At 39.2% G+C, this 22972-nt stretch overlaps 2 protein-coding genes across 2 annotated transcripts in view; one reads left to right on the top strand and one right to left on the bottom strand.

The window, feature by feature from the left end:
• matk (megakaryocyte-associated tyrosine kinase) overlaps window positions 1–22972 on the bottom strand; it is a 634871-nt gene that overhangs the window by 322439 nt on the left and 289460 nt on the right. The window lies entirely within an intron of this gene.
• The window catches only part of perp (p53 apoptosis effector related to pmp22), a 57488-nt gene continuing 43553 nt past the window's right edge, over window positions 9038–22972 (top strand). Inside the window, exons 1-2 of the mRNA XM_010782942.1 lie at window positions 9038–9436; window positions 14597–14737. Coding sequence (XP_010781244.1) covers window positions 9232–9436; window positions 14597–14737 — 346 coding nt within the window. The 5' untranslated portion in view covers window positions 9038–9231. The remainder of the gene's footprint in view (window positions 9437–14596; window positions 14738–22972) is intronic.

Here is a 22972-nt window from a genome sequence, read left to right as displayed (position 1 = left end):
GCTAGCTCGGTTATCCTGCTGTGATCTGATCAAGAATGGTTGTGATTGGTGGTTTGCTGTGTCTGCAGAGCCTGCATGTCACTCACTCAAGTACCCCTGACATGAGAGCCGCGCAAGTTTTCCTTTTGTAGCAAGCAGCAACATAATTGTAACATGACGTGTTTGAGTTAATTTGCCTACTTAATATCGCACGTCCTAAAACAAATTGTACGTCCTGCGATGTGAATATCGCGCATGCGCATAACGCGATTATCGTCACAACACGATATATTGTGCAGCCCTAGTCTGCATGCCTCAGCTCGTTATTGTGTTTCAGTTACAAAAACAAAGTCCACGTTCTGCAACAAACTGGAGTTTCATGCAGATAACTTGTGATACACTACAATGTTCTTTTTGGACTCAAATCCTATTTAAAAATAATAATAATCAATGATCCTAACAAGCGGTTGTTACCAAATACTGGTTCAGTTTATTTTCCTCTTCCATTAACCTATAATGTAGTCCAAAAGCTATTGAAGACAGTTCCGGTTTGCTCGTGTTTGACTACAGTGCAAAGCTGTTTGCATTATTGAGCCTTTTTTTAAAAGATGCCAGAAAGTATTGAGAGACAGACAAACACATTGTTTGTTTTGGCCCCAACTCAGTTTATATCATTTGGTTTGTTTGTGTATTAACGATTTCTTTTTTTCAATCTTAATATAATGTGTCTCTTTTGTTTTGGCTACAAGAAATAGGTCTTGATGAGGAGGAAAATTGTCTATTCCCACTTCCACTTTAATTGATATCACCTCTAAATAGCTACAATCAAATCAGAAACTGTTAGCATTGCACGGGCTGAGAGCTAACTGCACATTAGCGGATGAATGTAGTATGAGAGGGTTAGTGTAAGTTATTGACAAAACTCAATCTATGTTCCTTTTACAGTTCTTTAACCGGATGTTATCGACTGTCTGCTCCAACGATTGGATCTTGGGTCTTCATCAGATCCTGCTCCTCCTCCTCATCGTGGGGAAGTGGGTCCTCCCACTGGGAGGCGGAGTCACACGTGACGAGCTCTCGCAGCTTCTCCTAATTTTCGTTGGCACTGCGGCAGACACCCTGGAATTCACTTGTGAGACACTGTCTGATGTCAAGTGAGTGGCGAATATTTTTGCTGTACTTTAGGATGAGTAGCATATTTATATTTTAGTTTGAATATTGTTCTTTTCACTACATTAAATGTATTTAACACTCATAGATACTAGCTACTTTTTACATCAACAATGTATATGCATAATTGCCACAAAATTGACAAACTACAACTCTAAAATTATCATACATTTATTTTCCGACCATAAAACTAACTTTATATTATTTAATAATATTAAAATCCAATGAAAGAGCAATTGCTCAAACACACTCCAGGAAAGGGAAAACCCTAAAAAGCATAATAGGGCCTCTTTAACACTTATTTATGAACACTAGATGCAAAGATGTAGAACTCAAATACTTTGAAGGGGAAGTTTCCTTGTGTGCCCAGCTCAGGACATCAATGCATTAACTGCAATTAGCATCTTCCTATTGACATTTATTTGAACTCACAGGACTGACCTTGACTATGTTTTCTGTTTCTTTTCCAGAGCGACCCATCCTAAACTGGTCTACATCATTTTAGCTGTATGGACTTGGAGCATGTTGCAGTTCCCGCTACATCTGGCTGGTACGTGTGTGTTTGCGTCTTATACGAATTACTTTGGTGATTATAAAGCAGATACAGCTGTGTATTTGTCATAGTGTGACACAATCCAACAATGTGTTTAGTCAGCAGCTTCCAGGCCCGCTGTAAGAAACAGTAAAAAGTAGTCTGACTGAAAACGCCACTATCCCTAGCTTTGTCAAATTTTAACCCGTAAGTCTGTGTTCATCTCCCAAGCCACAGTTAAGTCCCTATTACAGACACATTGTTCTAAAAACAAATCACAACTAACATAAATTACTAACAGGAAGGATGTACTTGAGGACTTTGTATAAATGAAATCCAGTCCCATACGTTCATGATATAAATAAATTAAATGTCACCAGTGCTCAACTCGGCTGATAAGAGAAAGACGTTATCAGGCAAGACCCAAGTTACAGCTGTCCTTCTGCAACCTTTTATAATAAGCACACAAAATACCCGCCCACAAATTTTGACGGAACAATGGATGGTTTTGAGAAAAGAGAACATTGTAAGGCGATTAGAAACAGCACAACTCTGTTCTCGGAAAAGACAAGGCCCCTTTATTATCTAAATGATTCATAACCCAACATTCCATAATGTAAAAATGGATGATGAGACTTTTAACAGTGAAACTTTTATCTGTAGCTTTACCGTCTGAATCTCCCTACTGGGATGATTATGGTATATCTTATCCTATAGTGCATTCAGAGCACTTAGAGATGTAATGCTCAGAGCTCTGTTGTGTTTACAGATGAAGCTGCTTTTTCTTCAGTTTGTGTTTGTGTCCACTCGTGTGGGTGTGTCTTTTTGTTAGTCAGTCGTGTCCACTTTGTTTGAATGCCACGTAAACATAGCAAGTGTGGACGTACAGGTGCAATATGTTCAGGAGTCTGATAGAGCCATAGACTGTTAACACTATAGACAACTCTGTGGAGAGCATGCTATGAACCCAGAGAAAGTTGAAAAGGTTGAGGCCTACATAATCTTGCCTTAGTGGTCTATAGTAAAGAAGAATATCCAAACACAAGACAAATCGTAGACAGCTTTTCCCCACAGGCAAGAAGGGTTGGAGAATGCAACAAACCAAGAATGCAGGTTTATTCTACACATTTTTACGATAATTAGGATCCAAAATAAACTGCATTAAATGTCAATGTATGCATTAAAATCAGCTACATGAACCCTAATGGCCAAACCAACAATGATTTGCCTTGGTGTACAACCAATCATCAATTATAAATAGGTCTATAGTTTAAAACCACTCATTTCCCCTTCATTAGAATGAACCAGAAAAAGAAAAAATAACTCAAGCCATTAAACAAAAAAAGCTTATGAAACAATCTATGACCAGACCACTTTTTAAGCCAAAAGAACGTGTTTATACAATGTGTAAACACACCGTTATGTTGCAGTGCAGAGTGGTTCTTGAAGTTTTAATGAGTTCAGTAAGTGTTGTTGTCATATAAGTAGATTTAGAGTAGAACACACATTTTCTTTCTTTTTTAAAACAGCAGGGTGGTCAGAGTGGAGGCCATGTTTCTGTGATGTAACTTGACTGTAATGTTTGTATGTGCATATACAGTTCTGAGCACAGTTTTATTTTTAACTAACGTTGTTTTGATCACCACACGGTGAACGGTAAGATATCCCTTCTACTCTCCTTCTATTTCTATGTTTGTTGCACTCACCAGGGTGAACGGCATCCGGGGCGTTCTCTGCGCTGTTGAACTCTGTTTAACCATTAATTCGGTTTATTCCCAAACTTCTGATAGTTCAGATTGACTAATCCACCTCTAAACAAGCTCAAACTGAATGAAACCCTTGTGGTGACACGTTATGATACATAATTCACATTGAGATTATTGTGTTGCAACCCAGACCCGTTAGTGAGTGTACCGGGGTTTGAGGTCATTCATGCTAGCTTGTCATGCAGAGCAGCAGCACATGTACTTGTACCCTGTTGTTGATTAATGGATAATAAAGTGTGGAAGTCCATTCTGAATACACCGCCTCTGACTCCCGTTCATCGGCTCTACACCCTGAAGTTCCTCAGTTACCGTAGAAGTCACCTAAGGAACCACATTAGCCTGCTAGCAATATCATCCACCATGCACCTGCAACGTAGGTGTGTTTGAGTTTCCGACTCTCTGGCTGGAGCATTTAACCATTGATTCATTGGTAGTGTTTATACTATGCAGAGGCACATTTTGCTTCCTTCTAACCATATCGCATAGGGTTACACATTTGTTGTACCGACTCCGCACTCTGTTTCCTGAGTGTGAGCTGAGGTCAGTGTTAAATCTGCGGGTCGCTGCCCTCCTGCCGCCGCTCTGCGCTGACACAGCAGCCGCCTCTTCTCTGCTGCGTATTGCGTTTGTTAAACTTTCTCATGTTTAATAACTTAGGCTACACTTGTAAGTGTTAGGGACACTTTTTTCACATTTAAAGAAACACTACTGGGCTTTGCACAAACAATGCGGACAATACTTTTTTTGAGTAATCGGTTTTTTGAGTAATCGGTTAAGATTTTGGAATCGAAAGCAAAGCTGGGTTTATTTAGTTAGCTTTTCTGAAACAATTTATATTAAATGATTTCCATCTGCTTGAAATGTCTTGTCATTTTTGCTTAACACTTTATAGACTTTTGAGCCAAGCTTGCCTAAAATCTTAGGTTGAAAGATTATAATTGACCATGCAGACACCAAAAAGTACATTTAACTATAGTTCACTATTACTGTAGCTTACGGTCTGAATGTCACAAAGATGCAGCAAACAATTCAAACTATCTGCATGGCTTAATATTGAAACCAAAAGCTTTTATCATAAATTGTGGGATTCACAGGAATCTCAAGGACACCTTGATACAATGTATATAACAGTGAAAGCACAGGCATGCTCACATATAAGGAAAATAAGTGCAAACAGATTTAATAATAAGCTTTTTTTCAACCTATGTCCATGTTAAGGCTTTTTATTTTTAATAAAAACACTGGATACCCTTTACTGTTCCTTCCTTTCTGACCATCTGTTTTTTGTCTCTTTTCTCAACATAGTGGTGAACACAAAGCCAAGGAATGATTGTGAGGAGGGGTCTCAGGAAGTGACAATGTTAAGCAAACATAGCACGGACTTGTGGACCATCGTGCAGGCTTTGTTTATCCAAGACGGGCCTTTCCTGGTGGTCAGGCTCACTGTCATGATCTACTTCCACGTCTTCCACCAGATGCTGGGCTTCTTCGCCATCAAGAACTTCCTGGTGGTCATACTGAACTTGTACAGGTTGGCTGTCTTATGTCAGGACTCCAGGAGAATAGTGGACAATCCCAGCGACGTCCTGCCTATTTGACGAGTCATCTCACAGGGGAATGGGGGAAATGGAGAGATGTTACACCCAAAGTTTTACAGTTACATCGGATGGATAAAAACTGCAATCTCAGCTGAGAAAAAAAGGAAATGTTCTTCTTTTTTTTGTCACAATTTGAAACGCATGTATGAACAATTTGCACCAAAACAAACCAAATCAAACTGCCACTGAAGCAGCAGATAATGAATTGAATGCGGGATAGAGTCCATCGTCCAGGTAGGGATTTGGTATGTAGTTTATTTTTTTAGATTTCCTCAATCGAAAAAAAAAAGGTTCCAGGTCCTGTTTTTCGCTGGTAAAATACTCAAATATCCACTTATCTCCAATACCTAAATCACACAGTGCCTGAAGCTGCCTTTCAGAACAAAAGCATAAACAACTCCTGAATTGAACTAAACATTACGATAAACAATGATCAAATACTTTATATACAAAACAGCAAGAAAAATGTTTCAACTATTTTTATATTACAAAACAACATAAAGTCCAACAATCCACATACGCAGTTCTCACGAGCTTTATGACATTATCCTATTATGTGTTTTTATTTGGGATCTGTTTTTGAGCTAGGAACAGTTTGTACACTCATGAGCACACTTAATTCTGCAGTTGTATAATGTATGAATTACAATACTATACTATTTTTTTTATCATTTTGTACTGTTTTTTATGTTCTTATGGTCTTTTAAAATCAATAACCACTAACATTTGCCGAGTATTTTCACAGTGTATTATCAGTTCTCTAACCTAAGTAAAGGGTCTGAATACTTCCTGAATAACGTTCAAGGCATTTCTAAGTCTGTCAGCACAATAAAATGAACAAATGCTGTCCCAACACATCACATACAGTATGCAGGAACAGATACTGAATTCAGACTTCAGTTTAGATAAGTACTCGGCAGCTTTCTAATGTGTCTAAGTGAGCACAGGGAAAACAGGATGATAGAGAGATAAAGATGGCATAAAGACTGTGAAGTGTTGACTGAAGCTGAGATCCAGGGAGAGAAATTCCTCTGTCCTAACCCAGACAGGAAGTTAACACTGATTGTTTAAACATCCTATGGTAGTTTCAGTCAGATACGAGCAACATTGGAGAAGGAAGACCAGGAATTCTGATATTTTTTACATTTGAATGGGAACATGTATTTAATTTATGCTTTAAAAACAGGAGAGAAATGCTACCCACAGGTCTTAAAGTCATTCAAGTTTATGTTCAAGGCTTTTATTGGTCATACGTACATAGCTACAGTGTAGTTATGACGATGAAAATCTTAGGTCACAGGCTTCTCCAACAGTGCAACACAATAAAACCGATACACAGAAAAATATAGTGCAAGTAAATAGTAAATACAAAAATAAAAATAGTAAGAAATAGTGCAATAAGAGTCGACAAGTGATTGGAATATGATATATTAGATAAATATTTTCCAAGTAGCAGCCAGATGAATGTTATGGATGTTGTTTCAAAGTTCAGGTGTTTAATAGTCTTATGGCCTGTGGGATGAAACTGTCCCTGAGTCTGGTGGTTTTAGTCCTGATGCTGGATTTGCATTGCAAGTTATTCTAACCTTACTGTTACTGTTTGCCACATGTAACTGATGTTTTAACTCTGTGTCATGTTTCAAACTGGAATACCTTGAAGAATATAGAGAATGGAGGCAAGTAAAATTAAATCAATTCATTTTAAGGATGCTTTATAACTCCCTGGTTTATGTGAAGAAATACAACCTCAGAAAATGCTTTTTAACTTTTTCTATTACTTGTTTTTTCATTTTATATGTTGTATTTGTTTACCTTCAAAATATCATCCATTATCCAGGTCTATCCAAATGTTATCTTTACAGTCATACTATCCTTTCTATCTGTATCTTGGCCTGACACAGAACAAATTAAAATAATTCATACGGCTGTTTGTGTCGTCATTTGTCTTTCTTAATATTTAAAAAATGTCCTTGGAAAATGACTTTTACATAAGCAGTATTTTTGATATGGGGATCAATACTTTCTATTAGGTGTTATGTGGACTTTCCTGTACTACAGTAGCATTTATTTAATCGACCTGTATTGTTACTTTCCGGTAACTGCTAGAATCCACTTCAAGACACTGGTACTTGCGTACCATGCTGCGAATGGATCTGGCCCTTCCGACATCCAGGACATGGTTAAACCGTACACCCCAGCACGTGCACTCCGCTCTGCATCATCCAAACAGCTCGCTGCACCCGCACTGCGAGGGGGACCCAAGTTCCCATCAGCAAAAACACGTGGGTTTGCTATCCTGGCTCCAAAATGGTGGAATGAGCTCCCCATTGAAATCAGGACAGCAGAAAGCTTGCACATCTTCCGGCGCAGACTGAAAACTCATCTCTTTCGACTCCACTTCGAGCGATAGAATTACTAACAAAGCACTTATATACTAACAAAGGACTGGCTTATCTAAAGCCAGTTGAGTAGCACTTGAAATGTTTGGCTCTATGAAACCTGATGTGCTTATATGATTCTGTTTTCTTCAAGGTTGTATCTTCCCGGTCGAATGTACTTATTGTAAGTCGCTTTGGATAAAAGCGTCAGCTAAATGCAATGTAATGTAATGTTATATGCGTAAATGAAAACACAAATACATACTTTTCATCTAATCTTTTCCAAAAATAAAGAGTATAAGCAGGTTTGCACTCCTCACCTGACACCTTAAAAAGTACTATAATCTCAATGTTAAATAAAATCCACCATAAAAACAAGTTTGCATTGGAGAGCAAATGTTAAATCTACAGACGCAGTATTGCCTTCCTACTGTGGACATCAGAGTTTTAACACAAATTGAAGTTGTCATCTGGTGACGGCTCTTGACTGGGGATTCCTGACAGATTCTTTTGGCTTTTGCAGTTTTTATTTGAGATATTGCATCAGTTTTATTTAAGTATAGATGGGTTGTGACTCAGAAAATATCACCTTTTATCCCAGCAAAATCCCCAGGGCTGTCATATCAGGGATATAGTTATTCACCGTTATGAAGCACCACATATTTTCTGCAGATGATTACCATTCTGCAAATATTGTTTCCCTGTTTTTTGTTATGATGGTGGTAGAGGGTACACACACACACCATATACGCCCAAAGGTGTTGAAGTAGGACGAGGTTTGGTGTGAGAAGGAAAGCATTTGGTATGCATAAATTTCACTCTCAAAACCATTTTGTTACCCTCTGTGTTTCTGTCTGAAAACATTGTCATGTCTTGTGTAAGATGGATAAATACAGTTGATTTCCTGCATGTGTCATAGCAGAGAGTACAAGAACAGCGTTGACACCTGGAAGACAGCTGATGGAAAAGGGGAGAGCATATATAGAGGGATTAACAGGTGCGATGATTAGGCTTGTGAATGGAGGGAAGTGATAGGTTAGCTTGAGAGGCGCTCCCTATCATTTAGTGAAGGGAGCGAGTATTGCCATGACGTGCAATACGAAGTGATAGGTCTTCCTGCCTGAACTTGCGCTGAGCTTCATTAGTATATTTATTTCTAAAACTACATTAGTATGCAATGAGTATTTATTCAAATGTCTTCCAACACAGACTCCAAAAGATCTAAGAACCATGTAGTATTTAACTTAGGCAAGCTTAAGTCAGGATCCACATATTTTAAATATTGATTTCATTTTATTATTGTCTGTTTTATTGATAACTGGAGAAATTCATTATTTATGTTGTTTCATTCTTGGTTAGTGAGCTGTGCTGCCACCTTGTAGTTACTTTAAGTACTGCATCATCTCACCATCTTTTTTATTTGTCTTCTTTTAAACCTTTACCCACCCCGCCCACTCACTATGTCATCCATATCCTCCTGACCAAGTTTAGACTTTAAATATAAAATAAATATTGGGAAGCAGCATTCAGGTCAAACAGGCTTTTTTTTTTCGGGTGAAATATGACACAGTGAATGGGGATGGGCCAATTTCAGCTTTCAGCTTTCAGAGTCAGACAAGCCCAGCCCAAAACAGGTTGTATGACACACTCGGGTGGGGCATTTTTATCTGGTATCCCCACCACACCTACTGAGTCTCATTTACGCACGGGACGCACAGGACCCTTTATATCCAAAACGCACGGACTGTACCGCACTCCCCGACAGATCTCCCTTCTCTACGCCGCTCCTCACACACCGATCGCTGGTCATGTTTCGCTGCGGGATTGCCTACCCTCGATGCAGGTGGATCGTGCCCCTGCTGCTGCTCTTCGCCATTATTTTTGACATTATCGCCATCGCCGCTACCTCTGGATGGGTCGAGGATGAAGACGCCAAGACCCACTACGCCAATATGTGGGAGCAGTGCCGAGGCAGGAATGACAACTGGGAGTGCAAGACGCTCATGGAGTTCCGTAAGTGTCTGTTTACACAACATGAAAACGTAACATAGTTCCTGCTGAACATAAGACGAGCAGAGGTTGAGAAATAAAGCGGGTGAATGCGTTAATAGAGCCAGTAATGTGATATGGTTCTGTGTTTTTGTCGCTGTGGTGTCAAATTCAACATTCACGTATTGTAACTTGAAGGACTCGACCTCTGACTACAACCAAAAACTGAGGGGGGAGGGCTGAGGCCTACAACACTCTCACTCAGACAGACTGAACTTTGTTCTTTACATGACTTTAACATCAATAGTTTCAACAAATAAACAAAAGTAACCAAACTAACCTTTTAAAAGAGGAACTACCGCTCAGAGCACTAGGTGGAAAAATGTAATTACACCAAACAAACAGAAACTTGTTGCATTTCTAAGATTTTCTTTACACTTTTTTTCTATTTGATACCTGTCTGAACATGTCTGTAGATTCTTTACATGAAATTAGTCCCATAAATGCAACCCCGAAGAACCAATTGTAATATGATCATAGCAGCTCTATAACCTGTGGCTTCTTTTGAACCTACCTCTGGCTGGAAATGTCTTCTTTAATCTTTGTAATACACAATGATTTCATTGGAGCTAAAAGCCGGTGGCCTATCAAATTATTCAATAACACACTGGATTAAGTCGTATGAAACTTGCAGCGCATTCCAGGCAGAGATGAATTCATATATAGGAAGTGTTCTTTATTTGTTCTATTAAAACTTTTATTTCTTCAGGCAAGAAAATAAAGATATGTGTGCCATCATCACTACAGCTAATACCACCTACAATAATAAACAACCTTAGACGTTATCTATACATAACACTGCTCACAGATAATAATCTTATTACTTTTGCTGGGGGAAAAGTTCCAAAACCACTAACTCACAAAACATTTGAAATACTTTGTGACCTACACGCCTGAGAAGCTGATAATAAGCAGTTTGTAGGATGTCTGTCTGTCAGACCGGTTATCACAAATATGGCTATTTATAGAAAAACTGTTAATGAGATTTCCTATCACTGCAGAGTCTGACAAAAGGCACACACACTCTAAAACTATTTTTGAACAATAACTGTGAACAGAGCAGACTCTCTTGTTCTCCCACTCTCCGCTCCTCAGGTTGTATTTGTGTTATTCCACACCCGCACACTCCCACAAAGACTGTATTGTTGCTCTTATCTGACTCTGTGGGAGTCAGCTAGCGGGGCTAATGGAATGCAACTCCATATTCTGATCCGTAAAACATATACATGTTCCTTTTAGACACAGGCTGATAATGTGAAAGCATTTATTTGAGACATACTGACTTTTCCCACATTTAATAGGGACACTTTTTATGAATCCTTGATACAACTGCATTGTTTTGACTGCTAACCTGTCAAATCCTCAAGGCCTTTGTTCAACTCTCATGTTTATATGTTACATCTGGTCGATCAAAAAGTGAGAATTAGCTTCTTTTGTCGTTACACGATAGGACATAACAAGAAATTGAATCTTGTGTCCTTCAGCTCAAGGATATTTTTATAACTTCAAAAGAGGAATACCTGTGAGAGAAAACATTAATTACAGCTCGGATCCATTGTTCACTCGATCTATATAATTTATAAGAAGATTACAGAAGTAATTGTTTTTTGTTTACCTAAAATCTAAAAGTGACCTTTGTTGGTCGCTGTGTCTTGTTTAATATTTTAACAATGGTTCATGGAGGGACATTTTTGGTATGGGTGAATTTCTGAAACGACAAGTGTAAAACTGAAGGGGCTAAAACTTTCCTTTATTTAATTTACCCAATGTAAAAAGTATATTCTAGACATTTCCTGGTCACGTTTAAAGTTTTAGACCAAGTTTTGTTCTTTGTCTGAACTGTCTGCTCCTGCTTTTTTTGCCGGATATCAGCAGGACTGAAACAAAAACAAAACACGATCCCAGCTGCCTAAAAACTTCTGGTTGGATACGTTTTGATTCTTGGGTCACAGCTCAAGTCTAAATTATTGTGGGGCTATCTTCGTGAACAGAAAACTGAAAAGTATTTTTACAGTACATGTGTGTGACGTAGTGAATACTGGCATTGGAACAAACTGTTTCCTGTCATGTAGTTTAAGCCGCTCCCTGTATCGCATCTCGCATTCAAAGGAACTGCAGCTTCTGTATGAACAACAGGCACGCTTTCATGTTTGGGCACGCCATCAGAATAAGAAATGTAGATAATCACAGGTTTCATTGGAATCAGTGGAAGGGCCAACGTTTGACCTGGCACAGTAGGAAAAATACAGATGATAACAATGAGGTCCGCTGTCAGAAAGGCCTAGACAACAATATCAATTTGACTGCTTTAAAGCAATATTTTATTAATTGTATATCATTTTTGTGTGCAATAAATGAAGCCCCTTGATTTATATTGCCTGCTTAGCAAAAAACAGACATTCTAGTTTGAGTATTTTATCCATTAACAACTTTTTATATGAATTTCCTTTAAATGGACTAAACACATTTATATCCAAATGGGTAATTACAAAACATGCAGATAACCATTATTTTCATTATCCATTGATTTTGGGTTATTTTACCTATATCAATTGTTAAAAAATGTCAATGTGATTCATGATTAAATCCCAAAGATATTCAGTTCATTATTATGAATGACAACCAAAGTGCAAATCCTCACATTATTAACGCTGAAACCAGAGAATGTTGGATATTTTTTATTCTGTAAAATACACTCGAATATAAATATAGTTGCCAATCACATTTTTGATTAAACCTGACCCTAGCAGCTGCTGAGTACCAAAGGAGATTATATCCATATTGCCTGCTCCTACATGATTGGGTAGTCACTCACTTTTTATCACCTCTACCACTTCCAGTCACCGTTTTCTATTTCTTGACCAACCAAGGTGTATCAGTAGTATGAATGTGAAACAAAGCACCAAGAGCTGCTGGGAAGATCTCTATTTAAAATATTTTCAAGTAAAAGCCAGGTTGTTAATTTGATCCCTGCTGCCTGTGTGAAATTCTTATTTGCAAGGTTTGATGTTCATTGTTCTTGACTGTAAGACCAGGGCTGAAAGTGTAAACATCAAAAGAGAGAAAAGCTTCCCAGCTGTAGGAAAAACAAATCTGACATGGCTGAGGCGTTATGTAATGAGCTATGGAGAGTGTGTGTGAGTGACTTCATTGGAGGCTCTTTGGTAAAGCTGCAGTTAAGAACATGTTCCTGTGTAGGAGGGGTGCAGCCTAATCTGTTTGGTTTTGTTAAGAAGAGGAAAACAGATGTTGAACAGCTGGGGGGGAATTAAGTAGAAGTGATTGTGACATGTTCACATTAAATACAGAACATTCCCCGCTTAAAATAGAAACAAACACTGAGCAGAGGACCAAACACACCGCCATGCTGATATAATATGCTTTTTGTTTCATTATATTTTCTAAAGGCAGGGAAGTTGCTCTCTTTCCTGTCTTTGTTTAGACAACTCGGGGAATCAACCCTGGGTTCATCTGTAGCTCAAACACAGCCTCTAATTAATAAGCCCAAACATTCTTTACCATTGATTCACCAACCGTGGTAAAGATTGACAGAATCCAGAAATGTTTGAATGCTCCACACCGCAGATGATTTATTATCACACCGCGTCACAAAACCACAGAATGCTGGTATGCTAAGATTATGAGGTGCAGCATTTTCCGCAAACATCAACTTTATGCTTTAAACAGAAATAGTCACACTTGATCTTCAGTCAGGTATTATTTCATATTCTCCAATATAGTTTTTTAGAACTATTATGTAGCATTCATGTTTTGTAGGGTAGCTGATACTATCCACATGTTTCAATGCCACCATACTGTAGGTCGCAGTTTTTTTAAATTGTAAACAGATTGTGTGTGTTGTTGCATGGCTTTGCTTTAGTTTACTCATGGTCTGATTGTTCTCGTCCACAGAATCCCAGATTAACTTTGTTTTATCATGACAGTGTTTATTCTTTGGGGAGAAAATGGAACCAGTCCTACTGGTCTGGTGTGTGTCTGTGTGTGCATATTGAGAGAAATACTAATAAGGCAGGTAGGACATTACTTCACCTGAACACTTAGCTGTGTGAATAATTCAGGGTGTTGGCTGATCCAGTGTCCGTGGTGTAACTGCATGTCGACAGTCACACGGGGCTTGGCTGTAGCACAAAAACATGTTGAGATTATCTTCATTTGTGTTGATTGGTGACAGTTTGTATGATGTAATGGTCTAAAAACCCTCATGCAACATGAAAAGTGGCATCATCTTTAATTTGTCTCGTACTGTACAAAGAGTGCAGTTCACTGACTCAGTCTAAAGATTTATAACCACGCTTAATGGGAGTGGCCTTTCTCAGACTGTATCAGTTCCCCGTAATTATAAAAGCCTGCCGGACCTCACAGAGTGACAAAGCAGGAGAAAGTGTTGCTAAGGGTGCAGAGGCGGTATGTGTCGCAAACAGAAAGCTTGACTCCCACTTTCTCTCTCTTGATGTCAGCTCGAACCTCACTAGCCCGGTGGAATGTGCCCTCATGACGAGTTCACGCTGTTAGTGGTGAGAGAGAAACCATCAGAGCTGTGTGAACACCATGAAGACCCACTGAACAAAAAAGTCCAACATTTATTTTAGTAATGCATCCCTAGCATCATGTCTGCCCTTTATTTTCGAGTTGAATAGTTTGGGTTTTGAACTGATAAAAAAGAATACGCACTTTGAGGAACCGGGAAGGACATTTAATAGACTAAACATATTTAGATTAGTATCATAAAACAGAAAATCTCAGTATCTGAGAGGCCGAAACAACATTTATTCAAATTAAAATATTAGATATTTCAGATTTTTCTGAGAAATCATGTTGAATTTGTATCCATATTACACATAACTATTTAAATGGTGGGGCCAGATGTTGATATCTGGAGAATGTTAACAGTAAAGGCATCTAAAATGCTGTAAAGCTCATTGTTTAACATTATTATTTCTGAAGGAGACTCAGAACATTTTATTGCAGACAATTACCTAAAACTAAAAAAGTGTGTCTGTGTGTTCATCTTCAATTTGAAAGACTGACTTTCCAGGTTTTTACAAGTGTTTCCGTTTACTAGCATGCCTCTAACTTTTATCTTTGTCTCTGTTGATAATCCAGCCTGGGCCATGGCAGTGGCTGCTCTGATGATCATCGGCCTCCTCATCCTCATCATCGCCTTCATCATCTCCTGCGTGGCTCTGTGCTGCACGCTCAACGTCACACTCCTGCCAGTCATCGGAGGAATGCTGATCCTTGTTGGTAAGATACACAACCAGCATCCTGGTACCTGGTACTAATACCGTATACCTTAAGTTGAAGAATATAGAAGCCTTTTTTCATTGGACAGAACAGGCAGACGTTAACAAATGTCTCATGTTGTCTGAACACAAGCATTAGGAAGTCCACCTACATTACATAGTGTAAAATCAACATTATTATGTCTTTAATTGGTGAATATCTGATTAAAGAATGAGTTAACAAGACTTTTTTTTTACTAAAACGTTCTGTACTTAAAGTTAAACGTTTAATACACACTTTGATTGTACCAAACCCCGGAAAACATAATCTGGCGTCTTTTAGTGAGGAGGAAAGGGTGAGGTTTTGGTGACTCCATGCCAACAGCTGGTTTGTTCTGTTGACTCAGCCCAAAGATAGTCAACATGGAAGAGAGCCAGACAAACAAACACACACACACAATGATACTCACAGCTTCTCACTGTCAGGTGAAACAGCAGGTCTCATTCCCAGCTTCTCTGGGAGGGAGGTAAAGGTACTTAGGATTAGTTTCTAATGCTGTAACTACTTGACACTTGGTTCCAACAGGTGGCACAAACTGACTCTTGGAAGAAAAAGGAAATGAAAGATTAGAAAATAATAATTGGATAATACAGTATCCCTCTGTGGGGCTTTCCTCTCACCCACACAACAAATATGGGATCACATTATTCACCTGGGATCATGATTTCACACTCACTTTGATGAATGTGTGCTTATTAATGTGATGAAAGTGCAATGCTATCCTTTTATTTCAAAAAAGTGCCACAACAAAGTCAGCGATTTATAACATTTATTTCCCGTTAAGTGTCTGCCTTTTATACTGAGTGTCCATTTGATAGTACCGTTATTAGTCTAAACCTCTATGTTATGCATTGGAAAATAGTGAGCAGTAATGTCAAGTTTTTGTAGCAAATGGGCTAAAAACAAAGTGCTCCTTTAATTCCTATCAGTTCCCTGATAACATACATACAATCTGAAGTTGTCTGGGGGGGTCTCTCATACATTTTTCAACTTTTCAAATAAAGCTTTTCAATAAAAAAAATGTAATCAGCACCTGTAAGAGTCTTGCAGAATGAATTACCCTTGAACCGGTTTCTGATTACATGAATCGTCTGTGATTAATAGAAGAGTTTGTGTTTGGTTTCACTCCTGACTCACTGCCTGCCCTGCCTTTGTTTCAGGGCCTTTAGGGCTACTGTCAGCGAAAGTGCATCACAGAGCAAATCAGTGTCGCACCTTTCTGGAGAATATCTCTTTGGAAATAATGAGAGTCAGTCGCAGTGCAGTGACTGATCTGATCGCTGTTTGCTAATTCTGACTCACCTAATGTGATATGTTGATGTCACTCTCACACACTCATCTGAAAGCCTTTTTCGGTGGGAGAGAAACTCCCTCTGGCCTGAACTTTGGGATTTTAGCCTTTACAGACCGTTTACATGCACAAAAACCTATATAACACACTACAGGCAAAGGGAAAACTGCAAAAAGCACAATAGACACGTTCACACCAAGTACTTTTCCCACAAAGGTTCCTGAGAACTCTTTAGGAAATTAGTTCCTGGGGGAGGATTAGGCAACTGAAGCTGCTGACATCACTTCTTCTTCTTCTGCTTTGGGTTTACTGGCAGGCCGCAAACAACTTCACGGCGTATACGTCATCTCATAAGTGAAAACCACAGTGCTAGACAGAGATAAAGGGAGGAAGTTGAACAATGGTCATTGAGTCAGTGGGGGGGTGTCGGAAAGTTATTGAAAAGGAACGACGGAGTGTGACATAAAGAGTGGGAGTACAGTAAAGAGAGAGAGTGAAGGGCAGGTGTGAATAAGAGAGGAGGGGGAAGTGTCTCTCGGACTCGACAGTCCTGTACGACTCCGTTTCACATTAAGAGTGTGTCCGGGCAGTTCCCACACCGAGAGACCCACCAAACGTACAGTATTAAATGCTGAGTGTAGACACCTAGGTTGTTAAAGGAGGTACAATACACACGCACACAGAACTGTTGGGATACTCCAGACTCATATTTGTTAACTCTGTCCCAGTCGTAGTCCAACGTGAACCTAAGACCGGTTGGAAGGAGTGTAACAAAAGAATTCGTTGAGTTCCACGTATATATAAGGCTAGTCTAAACTTTGGATTCCATTACCGCGGATGATCAGAATTAATCTCACCAGAAATTCTTCTGACTAATTGGACATAACGGATGTCGTTTAAACTCTGCCGCTACACTTTGTAAACCTGTATAAAATGGACTAGTAAAGAGCAGAGGAAATTTACTAGGAAGAGAAGGAGGGAGAATTTGTGAGTTTTGTAGCTGTAACAGGGGACGTCACATTTGGTGACAGACTTTACATAAGCAAAGTTTTCTTTTCAAAAAATAACGTATTTTTATGTGTGATGGTTTTTTCTTTGTCAAGCATGATGTCGTCTCCTTGTCGGTCCACTAAAAAGACTTCAATTACTTACGACTTTCTGTTAGAAATAGCAGTGTAATGATAGGAGGATATCACTGATTATTACAGACCTTTTTTTTCTCTGTGTACAGCATTCATTTTCGAACAAACAAAAATGGAGAGGTACACATTTGGATCGTGTAAAATACATGCTGAGAGTCCTTTTACAAGATGGTTTAGTTTTCTATTTCGTGAAACAATACGTCAATGTATTTTCAACAAAAGTAAGTTGTCAATTTTTGAGTAAATGACAACCATTCTTGTTAATTTCGAACCAGACAATACACATGCCTAAACCAGAACCGTACTGTCTTTACATTGACGACTGACCCCTACTTCGCGTCTCACTTTGGCCTGACCTGATCAAAAATCCCTGTAAGTCGTTGTGACGTCACTTCTTCGATTCCGTGTACAATTTGTTGTGTCATACAGTCCTCTAACAACCAAGTAACAGAGTAGGTTTGGTCCGGCTAACATCCTCTTCTTAGCAAAATCTTTGGAATACTTTTGAAAATCTTTTTTGTGCTAACCAATAGAAATCCCTTTCAAAAAAAATTGAACTCCGTTACCCTGTATTTTTCGTGACCTTCAAAACTCAAATATAACGAGGGAAATTCGGTTACAACTGTGTACAATATTTACACGTACCCTTTAATTGAATAGTTCTAAGTTAGTTTATATGGACTTATTGTAAAATTTCTTATATAATTAACGAAAGGTCACATCCCTGTCTTGCTTGCCGTCGGGTTAAGTTAGTTTGTAGTTAGTTGTACGACACAGAGTTCACATAATAATCACAAGTCTTGTGTATGTTTCGGTCGTGTCGTTTGGGGGTGAGTTTTGGAGAACTATTATTCATTTCTTATGTTTTGAAACTCCTGGGTTTATCGTCTCGTTCTTAATCGTTTTCTTTTAGTTATTTTTTTCCACGTTTTTGTTTACAATTTGATGTAAAGGTATCTAATGTAAGTCGAAGAATGAGGTTCGTAAACGTAGGTGGAATGTGTGTTGGTGTATGTCTTATCTCTAATTTCTTGACTTTTGATATTGTATAACCTGTTTGGTTTTGGTAAAAGTAGGAACACGTTTTACATCAGCCTTAAAAAGAAGACGTTCCAAAATCCTCAAGATGTTATTTGGGTCTAATTTCGATAGAAATGTATATTACGTAGGAATCAATTTCACGTGAACCCTAGAAGTAACCTCTTAAATGACCATTTTTCAGTTCTATTTTAAATCTTACATAGAGTGTTAATTTTTTACGTCTTACAATTTACCATTTTTATAGAAAATAGCTACGACAGAATTAGATTATATCTCCCCAGACATGTAATTTTCCTCTACGTTGTAGGTTAGTTCCAGGTGAAGGACCTTCTTACTGGGTAACGGAGACTACAGCTCCTCCCAAAAAAGTGCTTGGTTTAGATTGACTTGACTTCGGTAGCACCTCGAAACCACTTTAACCATGTCTCATTTTTAAAAAGGGATCGAGACTCACCTTTACCCAGACATTAGCCCTCCCAACGTCCAACTCAAAAAAATTCCCTCCATATCTCCATAAAGTGTAAAGAAGTCCGGAAACTCGACAAGGAGCATCGCGCCGTCCGTCGTCTCTCCTGCCGTGGTAGGCTACCGCTACTACCACCGGGGTCGGCCTGTAGGCCATCACCGGGTCCACATCATTAATCACTGGGAGCTTCTAGTAGAGCAACTTAAACGTACCCTCTGCTAGTTCGCTACTGGACACTCTTAGTGACGTCCCTCTTTTTCTCTCTCTCCACTCTAATTTTCTCCAGATAATCCGCGCAGTGTGGTTCATGAAAAGGGTGTTTCCAAGGACTCTTGATGCTAAATCAACCGCAAGTGTGGTTTTTCAGTGGGTCCTTGGTTTAAATCAAAGAGCTCTTGGAAAAATGGGGGTCAAAAGTCAGGGACGATCCTCGTCCTCTGAAAGCACCCTCTTTTTCCAAGTACACAGACTAACCGACCCGCCTTACGGGTTTTGGTGCGGGGCAGGTTTGGAGGGGTTTTTGCAAACACTTCAGCGGTAAAATAATAGTAATATAGTAATCTAATACGGGTCGCGTCTGCGTCTCTCTGATTGAATACTGTGTGTTTTATTTTGTACCCTCGCCACCTCTACCTCCACAGCCGCAAGCCGGCCAAATGAGCCTTCCGAAAGGTCATCTTCGACGACCTCAAGGGTCGTCGAAGATGACTTCGGGTCAGGGATTCAGGCCCCTGAAGGCCGGCCCTAAANCCCGAGCCGGCAGGGCCCCCGGAGCCAGAGGAGGAGATCCTGGGCTCCGATGATGAGGAGCAGGAGGACCCCGCAGACTACTGCAAAGGTCAGAACAAAAGACACACACACACACACACACACACACACACACACACACACACACACACACACACACACACACACACACACACACACACACACACACACACACACACACATCATCAGTGGTGGAGGCAATACTGAGTTATAATACGGCTCTGTCCTGTGTTCAAAATATTACTTAAGTAATAGTGCAAAGTAGTGGCATCCAAACATACTTAACGAGCTGCAAATTAAAATACTTATTGTGCAATTTCAGAATTACATTTAATAAATGAATTGAATATGGGAGGCGTATGGTGCAGTGGATAGAGCCTTGGTGTTGGGATCAGGGGGTCACAGGTTCAAACCCCACTGCTAATGTAATGTAATATGAAGCATTAGTGTTTTCATGTGGAGCTTATCTTAATGACTTTATATACTGCTGCTGGATAACCTAACCCATATTAATATATCATAGTTTATTTATTAGTTCTATTTTGTGTTGGCAAATATCTGAATCTTTCATCTGTACTGATATACAGTAAAAACTGCAATATTTGCTAAACATTTTTTTTGTAGAATAGCGATATAAAGAAGCATAAAATGGAAGTAAAGTACAAGTACCTCCAAGTTTGATTAAAGAACAGTACTTGAGTACATTTACATAAGTGCTCTCCACCGCTGAAAATCATCAGCCCCATCCCATTACTTCCACACTCTACGTATGTCTTACATATTTTAAGAAGGTCTCACACCGTCTCCTCTCTCTGCTGCTTATGTGATGCTTTTCTTCATTTCTCCTACCTTCTCGAGGGCTCTGCAGCAGTGTTGGTGTAGCCATCAGTGTGCGACGCTTAGTCGTTGTGACACTGGCATTTCAAGGTTGTTTAGATCTGATAGGCTGGCTCCCTGCTGTGTCTCAGGATGCCAAAAGCTATTCTGTCTGCTAAGAGGTTCATTTTCAATACACGGCTCTGTTTCAAAATGCTGCGCCCTTTCTGTAAACACTGTGGCCATTACACTTATCATTTGATATCTTTTGGAAAAAATTGCATATTTTACTGAGCTGAAACCTAAATATGCCATGATTTCCTTTAGGCATAACATACCTTCGTGTATCAGGAAGCTTTGGAGGAAAACTCTTGATTTGTCCGAGGTTGTTTTAGAAGTCTGATCTCACTTCAGTAAGATGAAAGACTAAAAGAAAGAAGAAAATACTTTTTTCACTGGTTTTCTCTCAAAACAAAGTGACTTTCCTCACAGAGCCCTTTATGTGTTGGCCTTATTATTTATTTCTGAACATTTTAAAGTTAAGTTAAAGTTTAAGCCTTTTATTGTCATTATACACAGAGTTTAACGAGATTCAGAGTGCAACTCCCAAAAAATACAAACACATACATAACACTAAAAAGCACGGCAATAGGACAGACAACATAAACAATCATACGGGGGAATAAATAGTTAACAATATTGATATACAAATAGTATATCAAGTGCATTAAAAGTGTGTGTATGTGTGAGAATGGTTACGGTTATTGTATTATGTGTGGTGGTTAAGCAGCCTGACGGGGGTAGAAACTGTTTTTGAGTCTGTTTGAACGTTTAAGACGTTTAAATACCATATAATGCATGTTGCACCTCTTTAGGAGAGGTCCATATATCGTATAGTATTATATTATTATGATGAGCAGTAGTAACAGTAGTATTCATCGTGGTACTGTTCTGTCTACATGTTTTGGCCTCTCCTACCTTCTTGCTATTTTATTCAAAAGTACACTACTCACCAACTTTGAGTTCAATAAGATACACCTACAACAAATGTTACCCTGGCAAGCAGGACCTTGCTCTCTGCCAGCTGGTGGTGTCATTGTAAACACAACAGAGAGGGTTCTGATGTCTCATCGAGGTAAACAGAAAGAATGACTGAATTCATTTTGGTTTAACCTCCTTACAGTATACTGTGTGCGCCAGCTTTTTTGTACACAAACCTAAAGATAACAGACACAAAGAACAATGGTTATTGTTCTTGCATTCCTTTGATTGACCCTGTGATTCTAGTCTCTTATGAAAGGTACCTTGCATTTTTTAGTAATATTGTATATATGACTAATATAATATAAATATGAATTCCTGCGGCGCCACATCTGCTAAAAATGTGTATTGCTGTATTTTTACATTTATTGAAGACAATTCTTAACAATACTTAGTAATGCACAATGCTTACTAAGGCTTGTTTAATAGATATCCATCCAACCTTTATTTTTTACTTAACTTAGTAATCTATTAACTGTTTTGGCTATCAAACGTTCGAATGAAAACAAATCTATCTTCTCAAAATCCAAGGTCACACCTTCAAATGACTCCTGCTCTTTTCTGTTAATTAATCCAAAACACTTCTCTCCCATTTCATTTTCTATCAGTTTGACCTCCCTCCACTTCTTACCCACTAATGGATTTCATGTCACTGACTGGTTATCTCTAACAGTCGCCTGTAACCTTCCTCCTCTCTCTCATCATCTCTCTCAGGAGGGTACCATCCGGTGAAGATCGGGGATTTGTTCAATGGGAGGTACCATGTGATCAGGAAATTGGGGTGGGGCCACTTCTCCACCGTATGGCTATGCTGGGATATACAGTGAGTCACACACACACACACACACACACACACACACACACACACACACACACACACACACACACACACACACACACACACACACACACACACACACACACACACAGTCATGACCCAGAAAAATCCCTCAACACACCCTGTCACACACACATATGCACACAGGCTCTTCCCACAGTCCTTCACTTCACCTTGATCTCTCTCTCATACACACACATATACTGTAAACCTCACACACACACCACACATGCACCTGTTGACACGAGCTGGCACCTTACCAAGACGACGGTTGCAACCAACACCATCGTGAGCAGACACCAAAGATATTCATTTGCACTATAATGTTGTTTCTTATGTCTTCACGTAGCAACCAGGGTGGATTATTGATGACAGTCTCATCAACCCAGTGTCCCGTTTCCCTGGCACGCGCATACACACACACACACACACACACACACACACACACACACACACACACAAACTCATTTACTCATGTTGTCACTACTGTTAATTACACTAATGGTGGTCATAAAGTAGTGAATTGGAGTTAAGTTACTTCACACACGATACAGTGAGTCACAGTCCTTGACAAAGGTTATATTCAGTGTGTCTACAACTTTACAGTTTTGGTGTAATCTCGCCCTTCTCATAGCGTCGTTGTCATCTGTGTGACTGTACACTCTCTGTTCAGCACCAATATAGCAGATGATCACAGTTAGTGTAACTTCTCAACATAGTGGTGGAGCATTTAGCAGCTAACTAATCAGAGGGGAGTGGGTAGAGACCAAAAACCGAGCCAAAAGAGAGTTAA

The sequence above is a fragment of the Notothenia coriiceps genome, unplaced genomic scaffold, assembly GCF_000735185.1.
Source record: "Notothenia coriiceps isolate Sejong01 unplaced genomic scaffold, NC01 NC01_scaffold00024668, whole genome shotgun sequence".
NCBI classification, from domain to species: Eukaryota; Metazoa; Chordata; class Actinopteri; order Perciformes; family Nototheniidae; genus Notothenia; species Notothenia coriiceps.
Note: the sequence above shows the minus strand (reverse complement) of the source record. Positions and strands in the feature narration are given on the sequence as shown.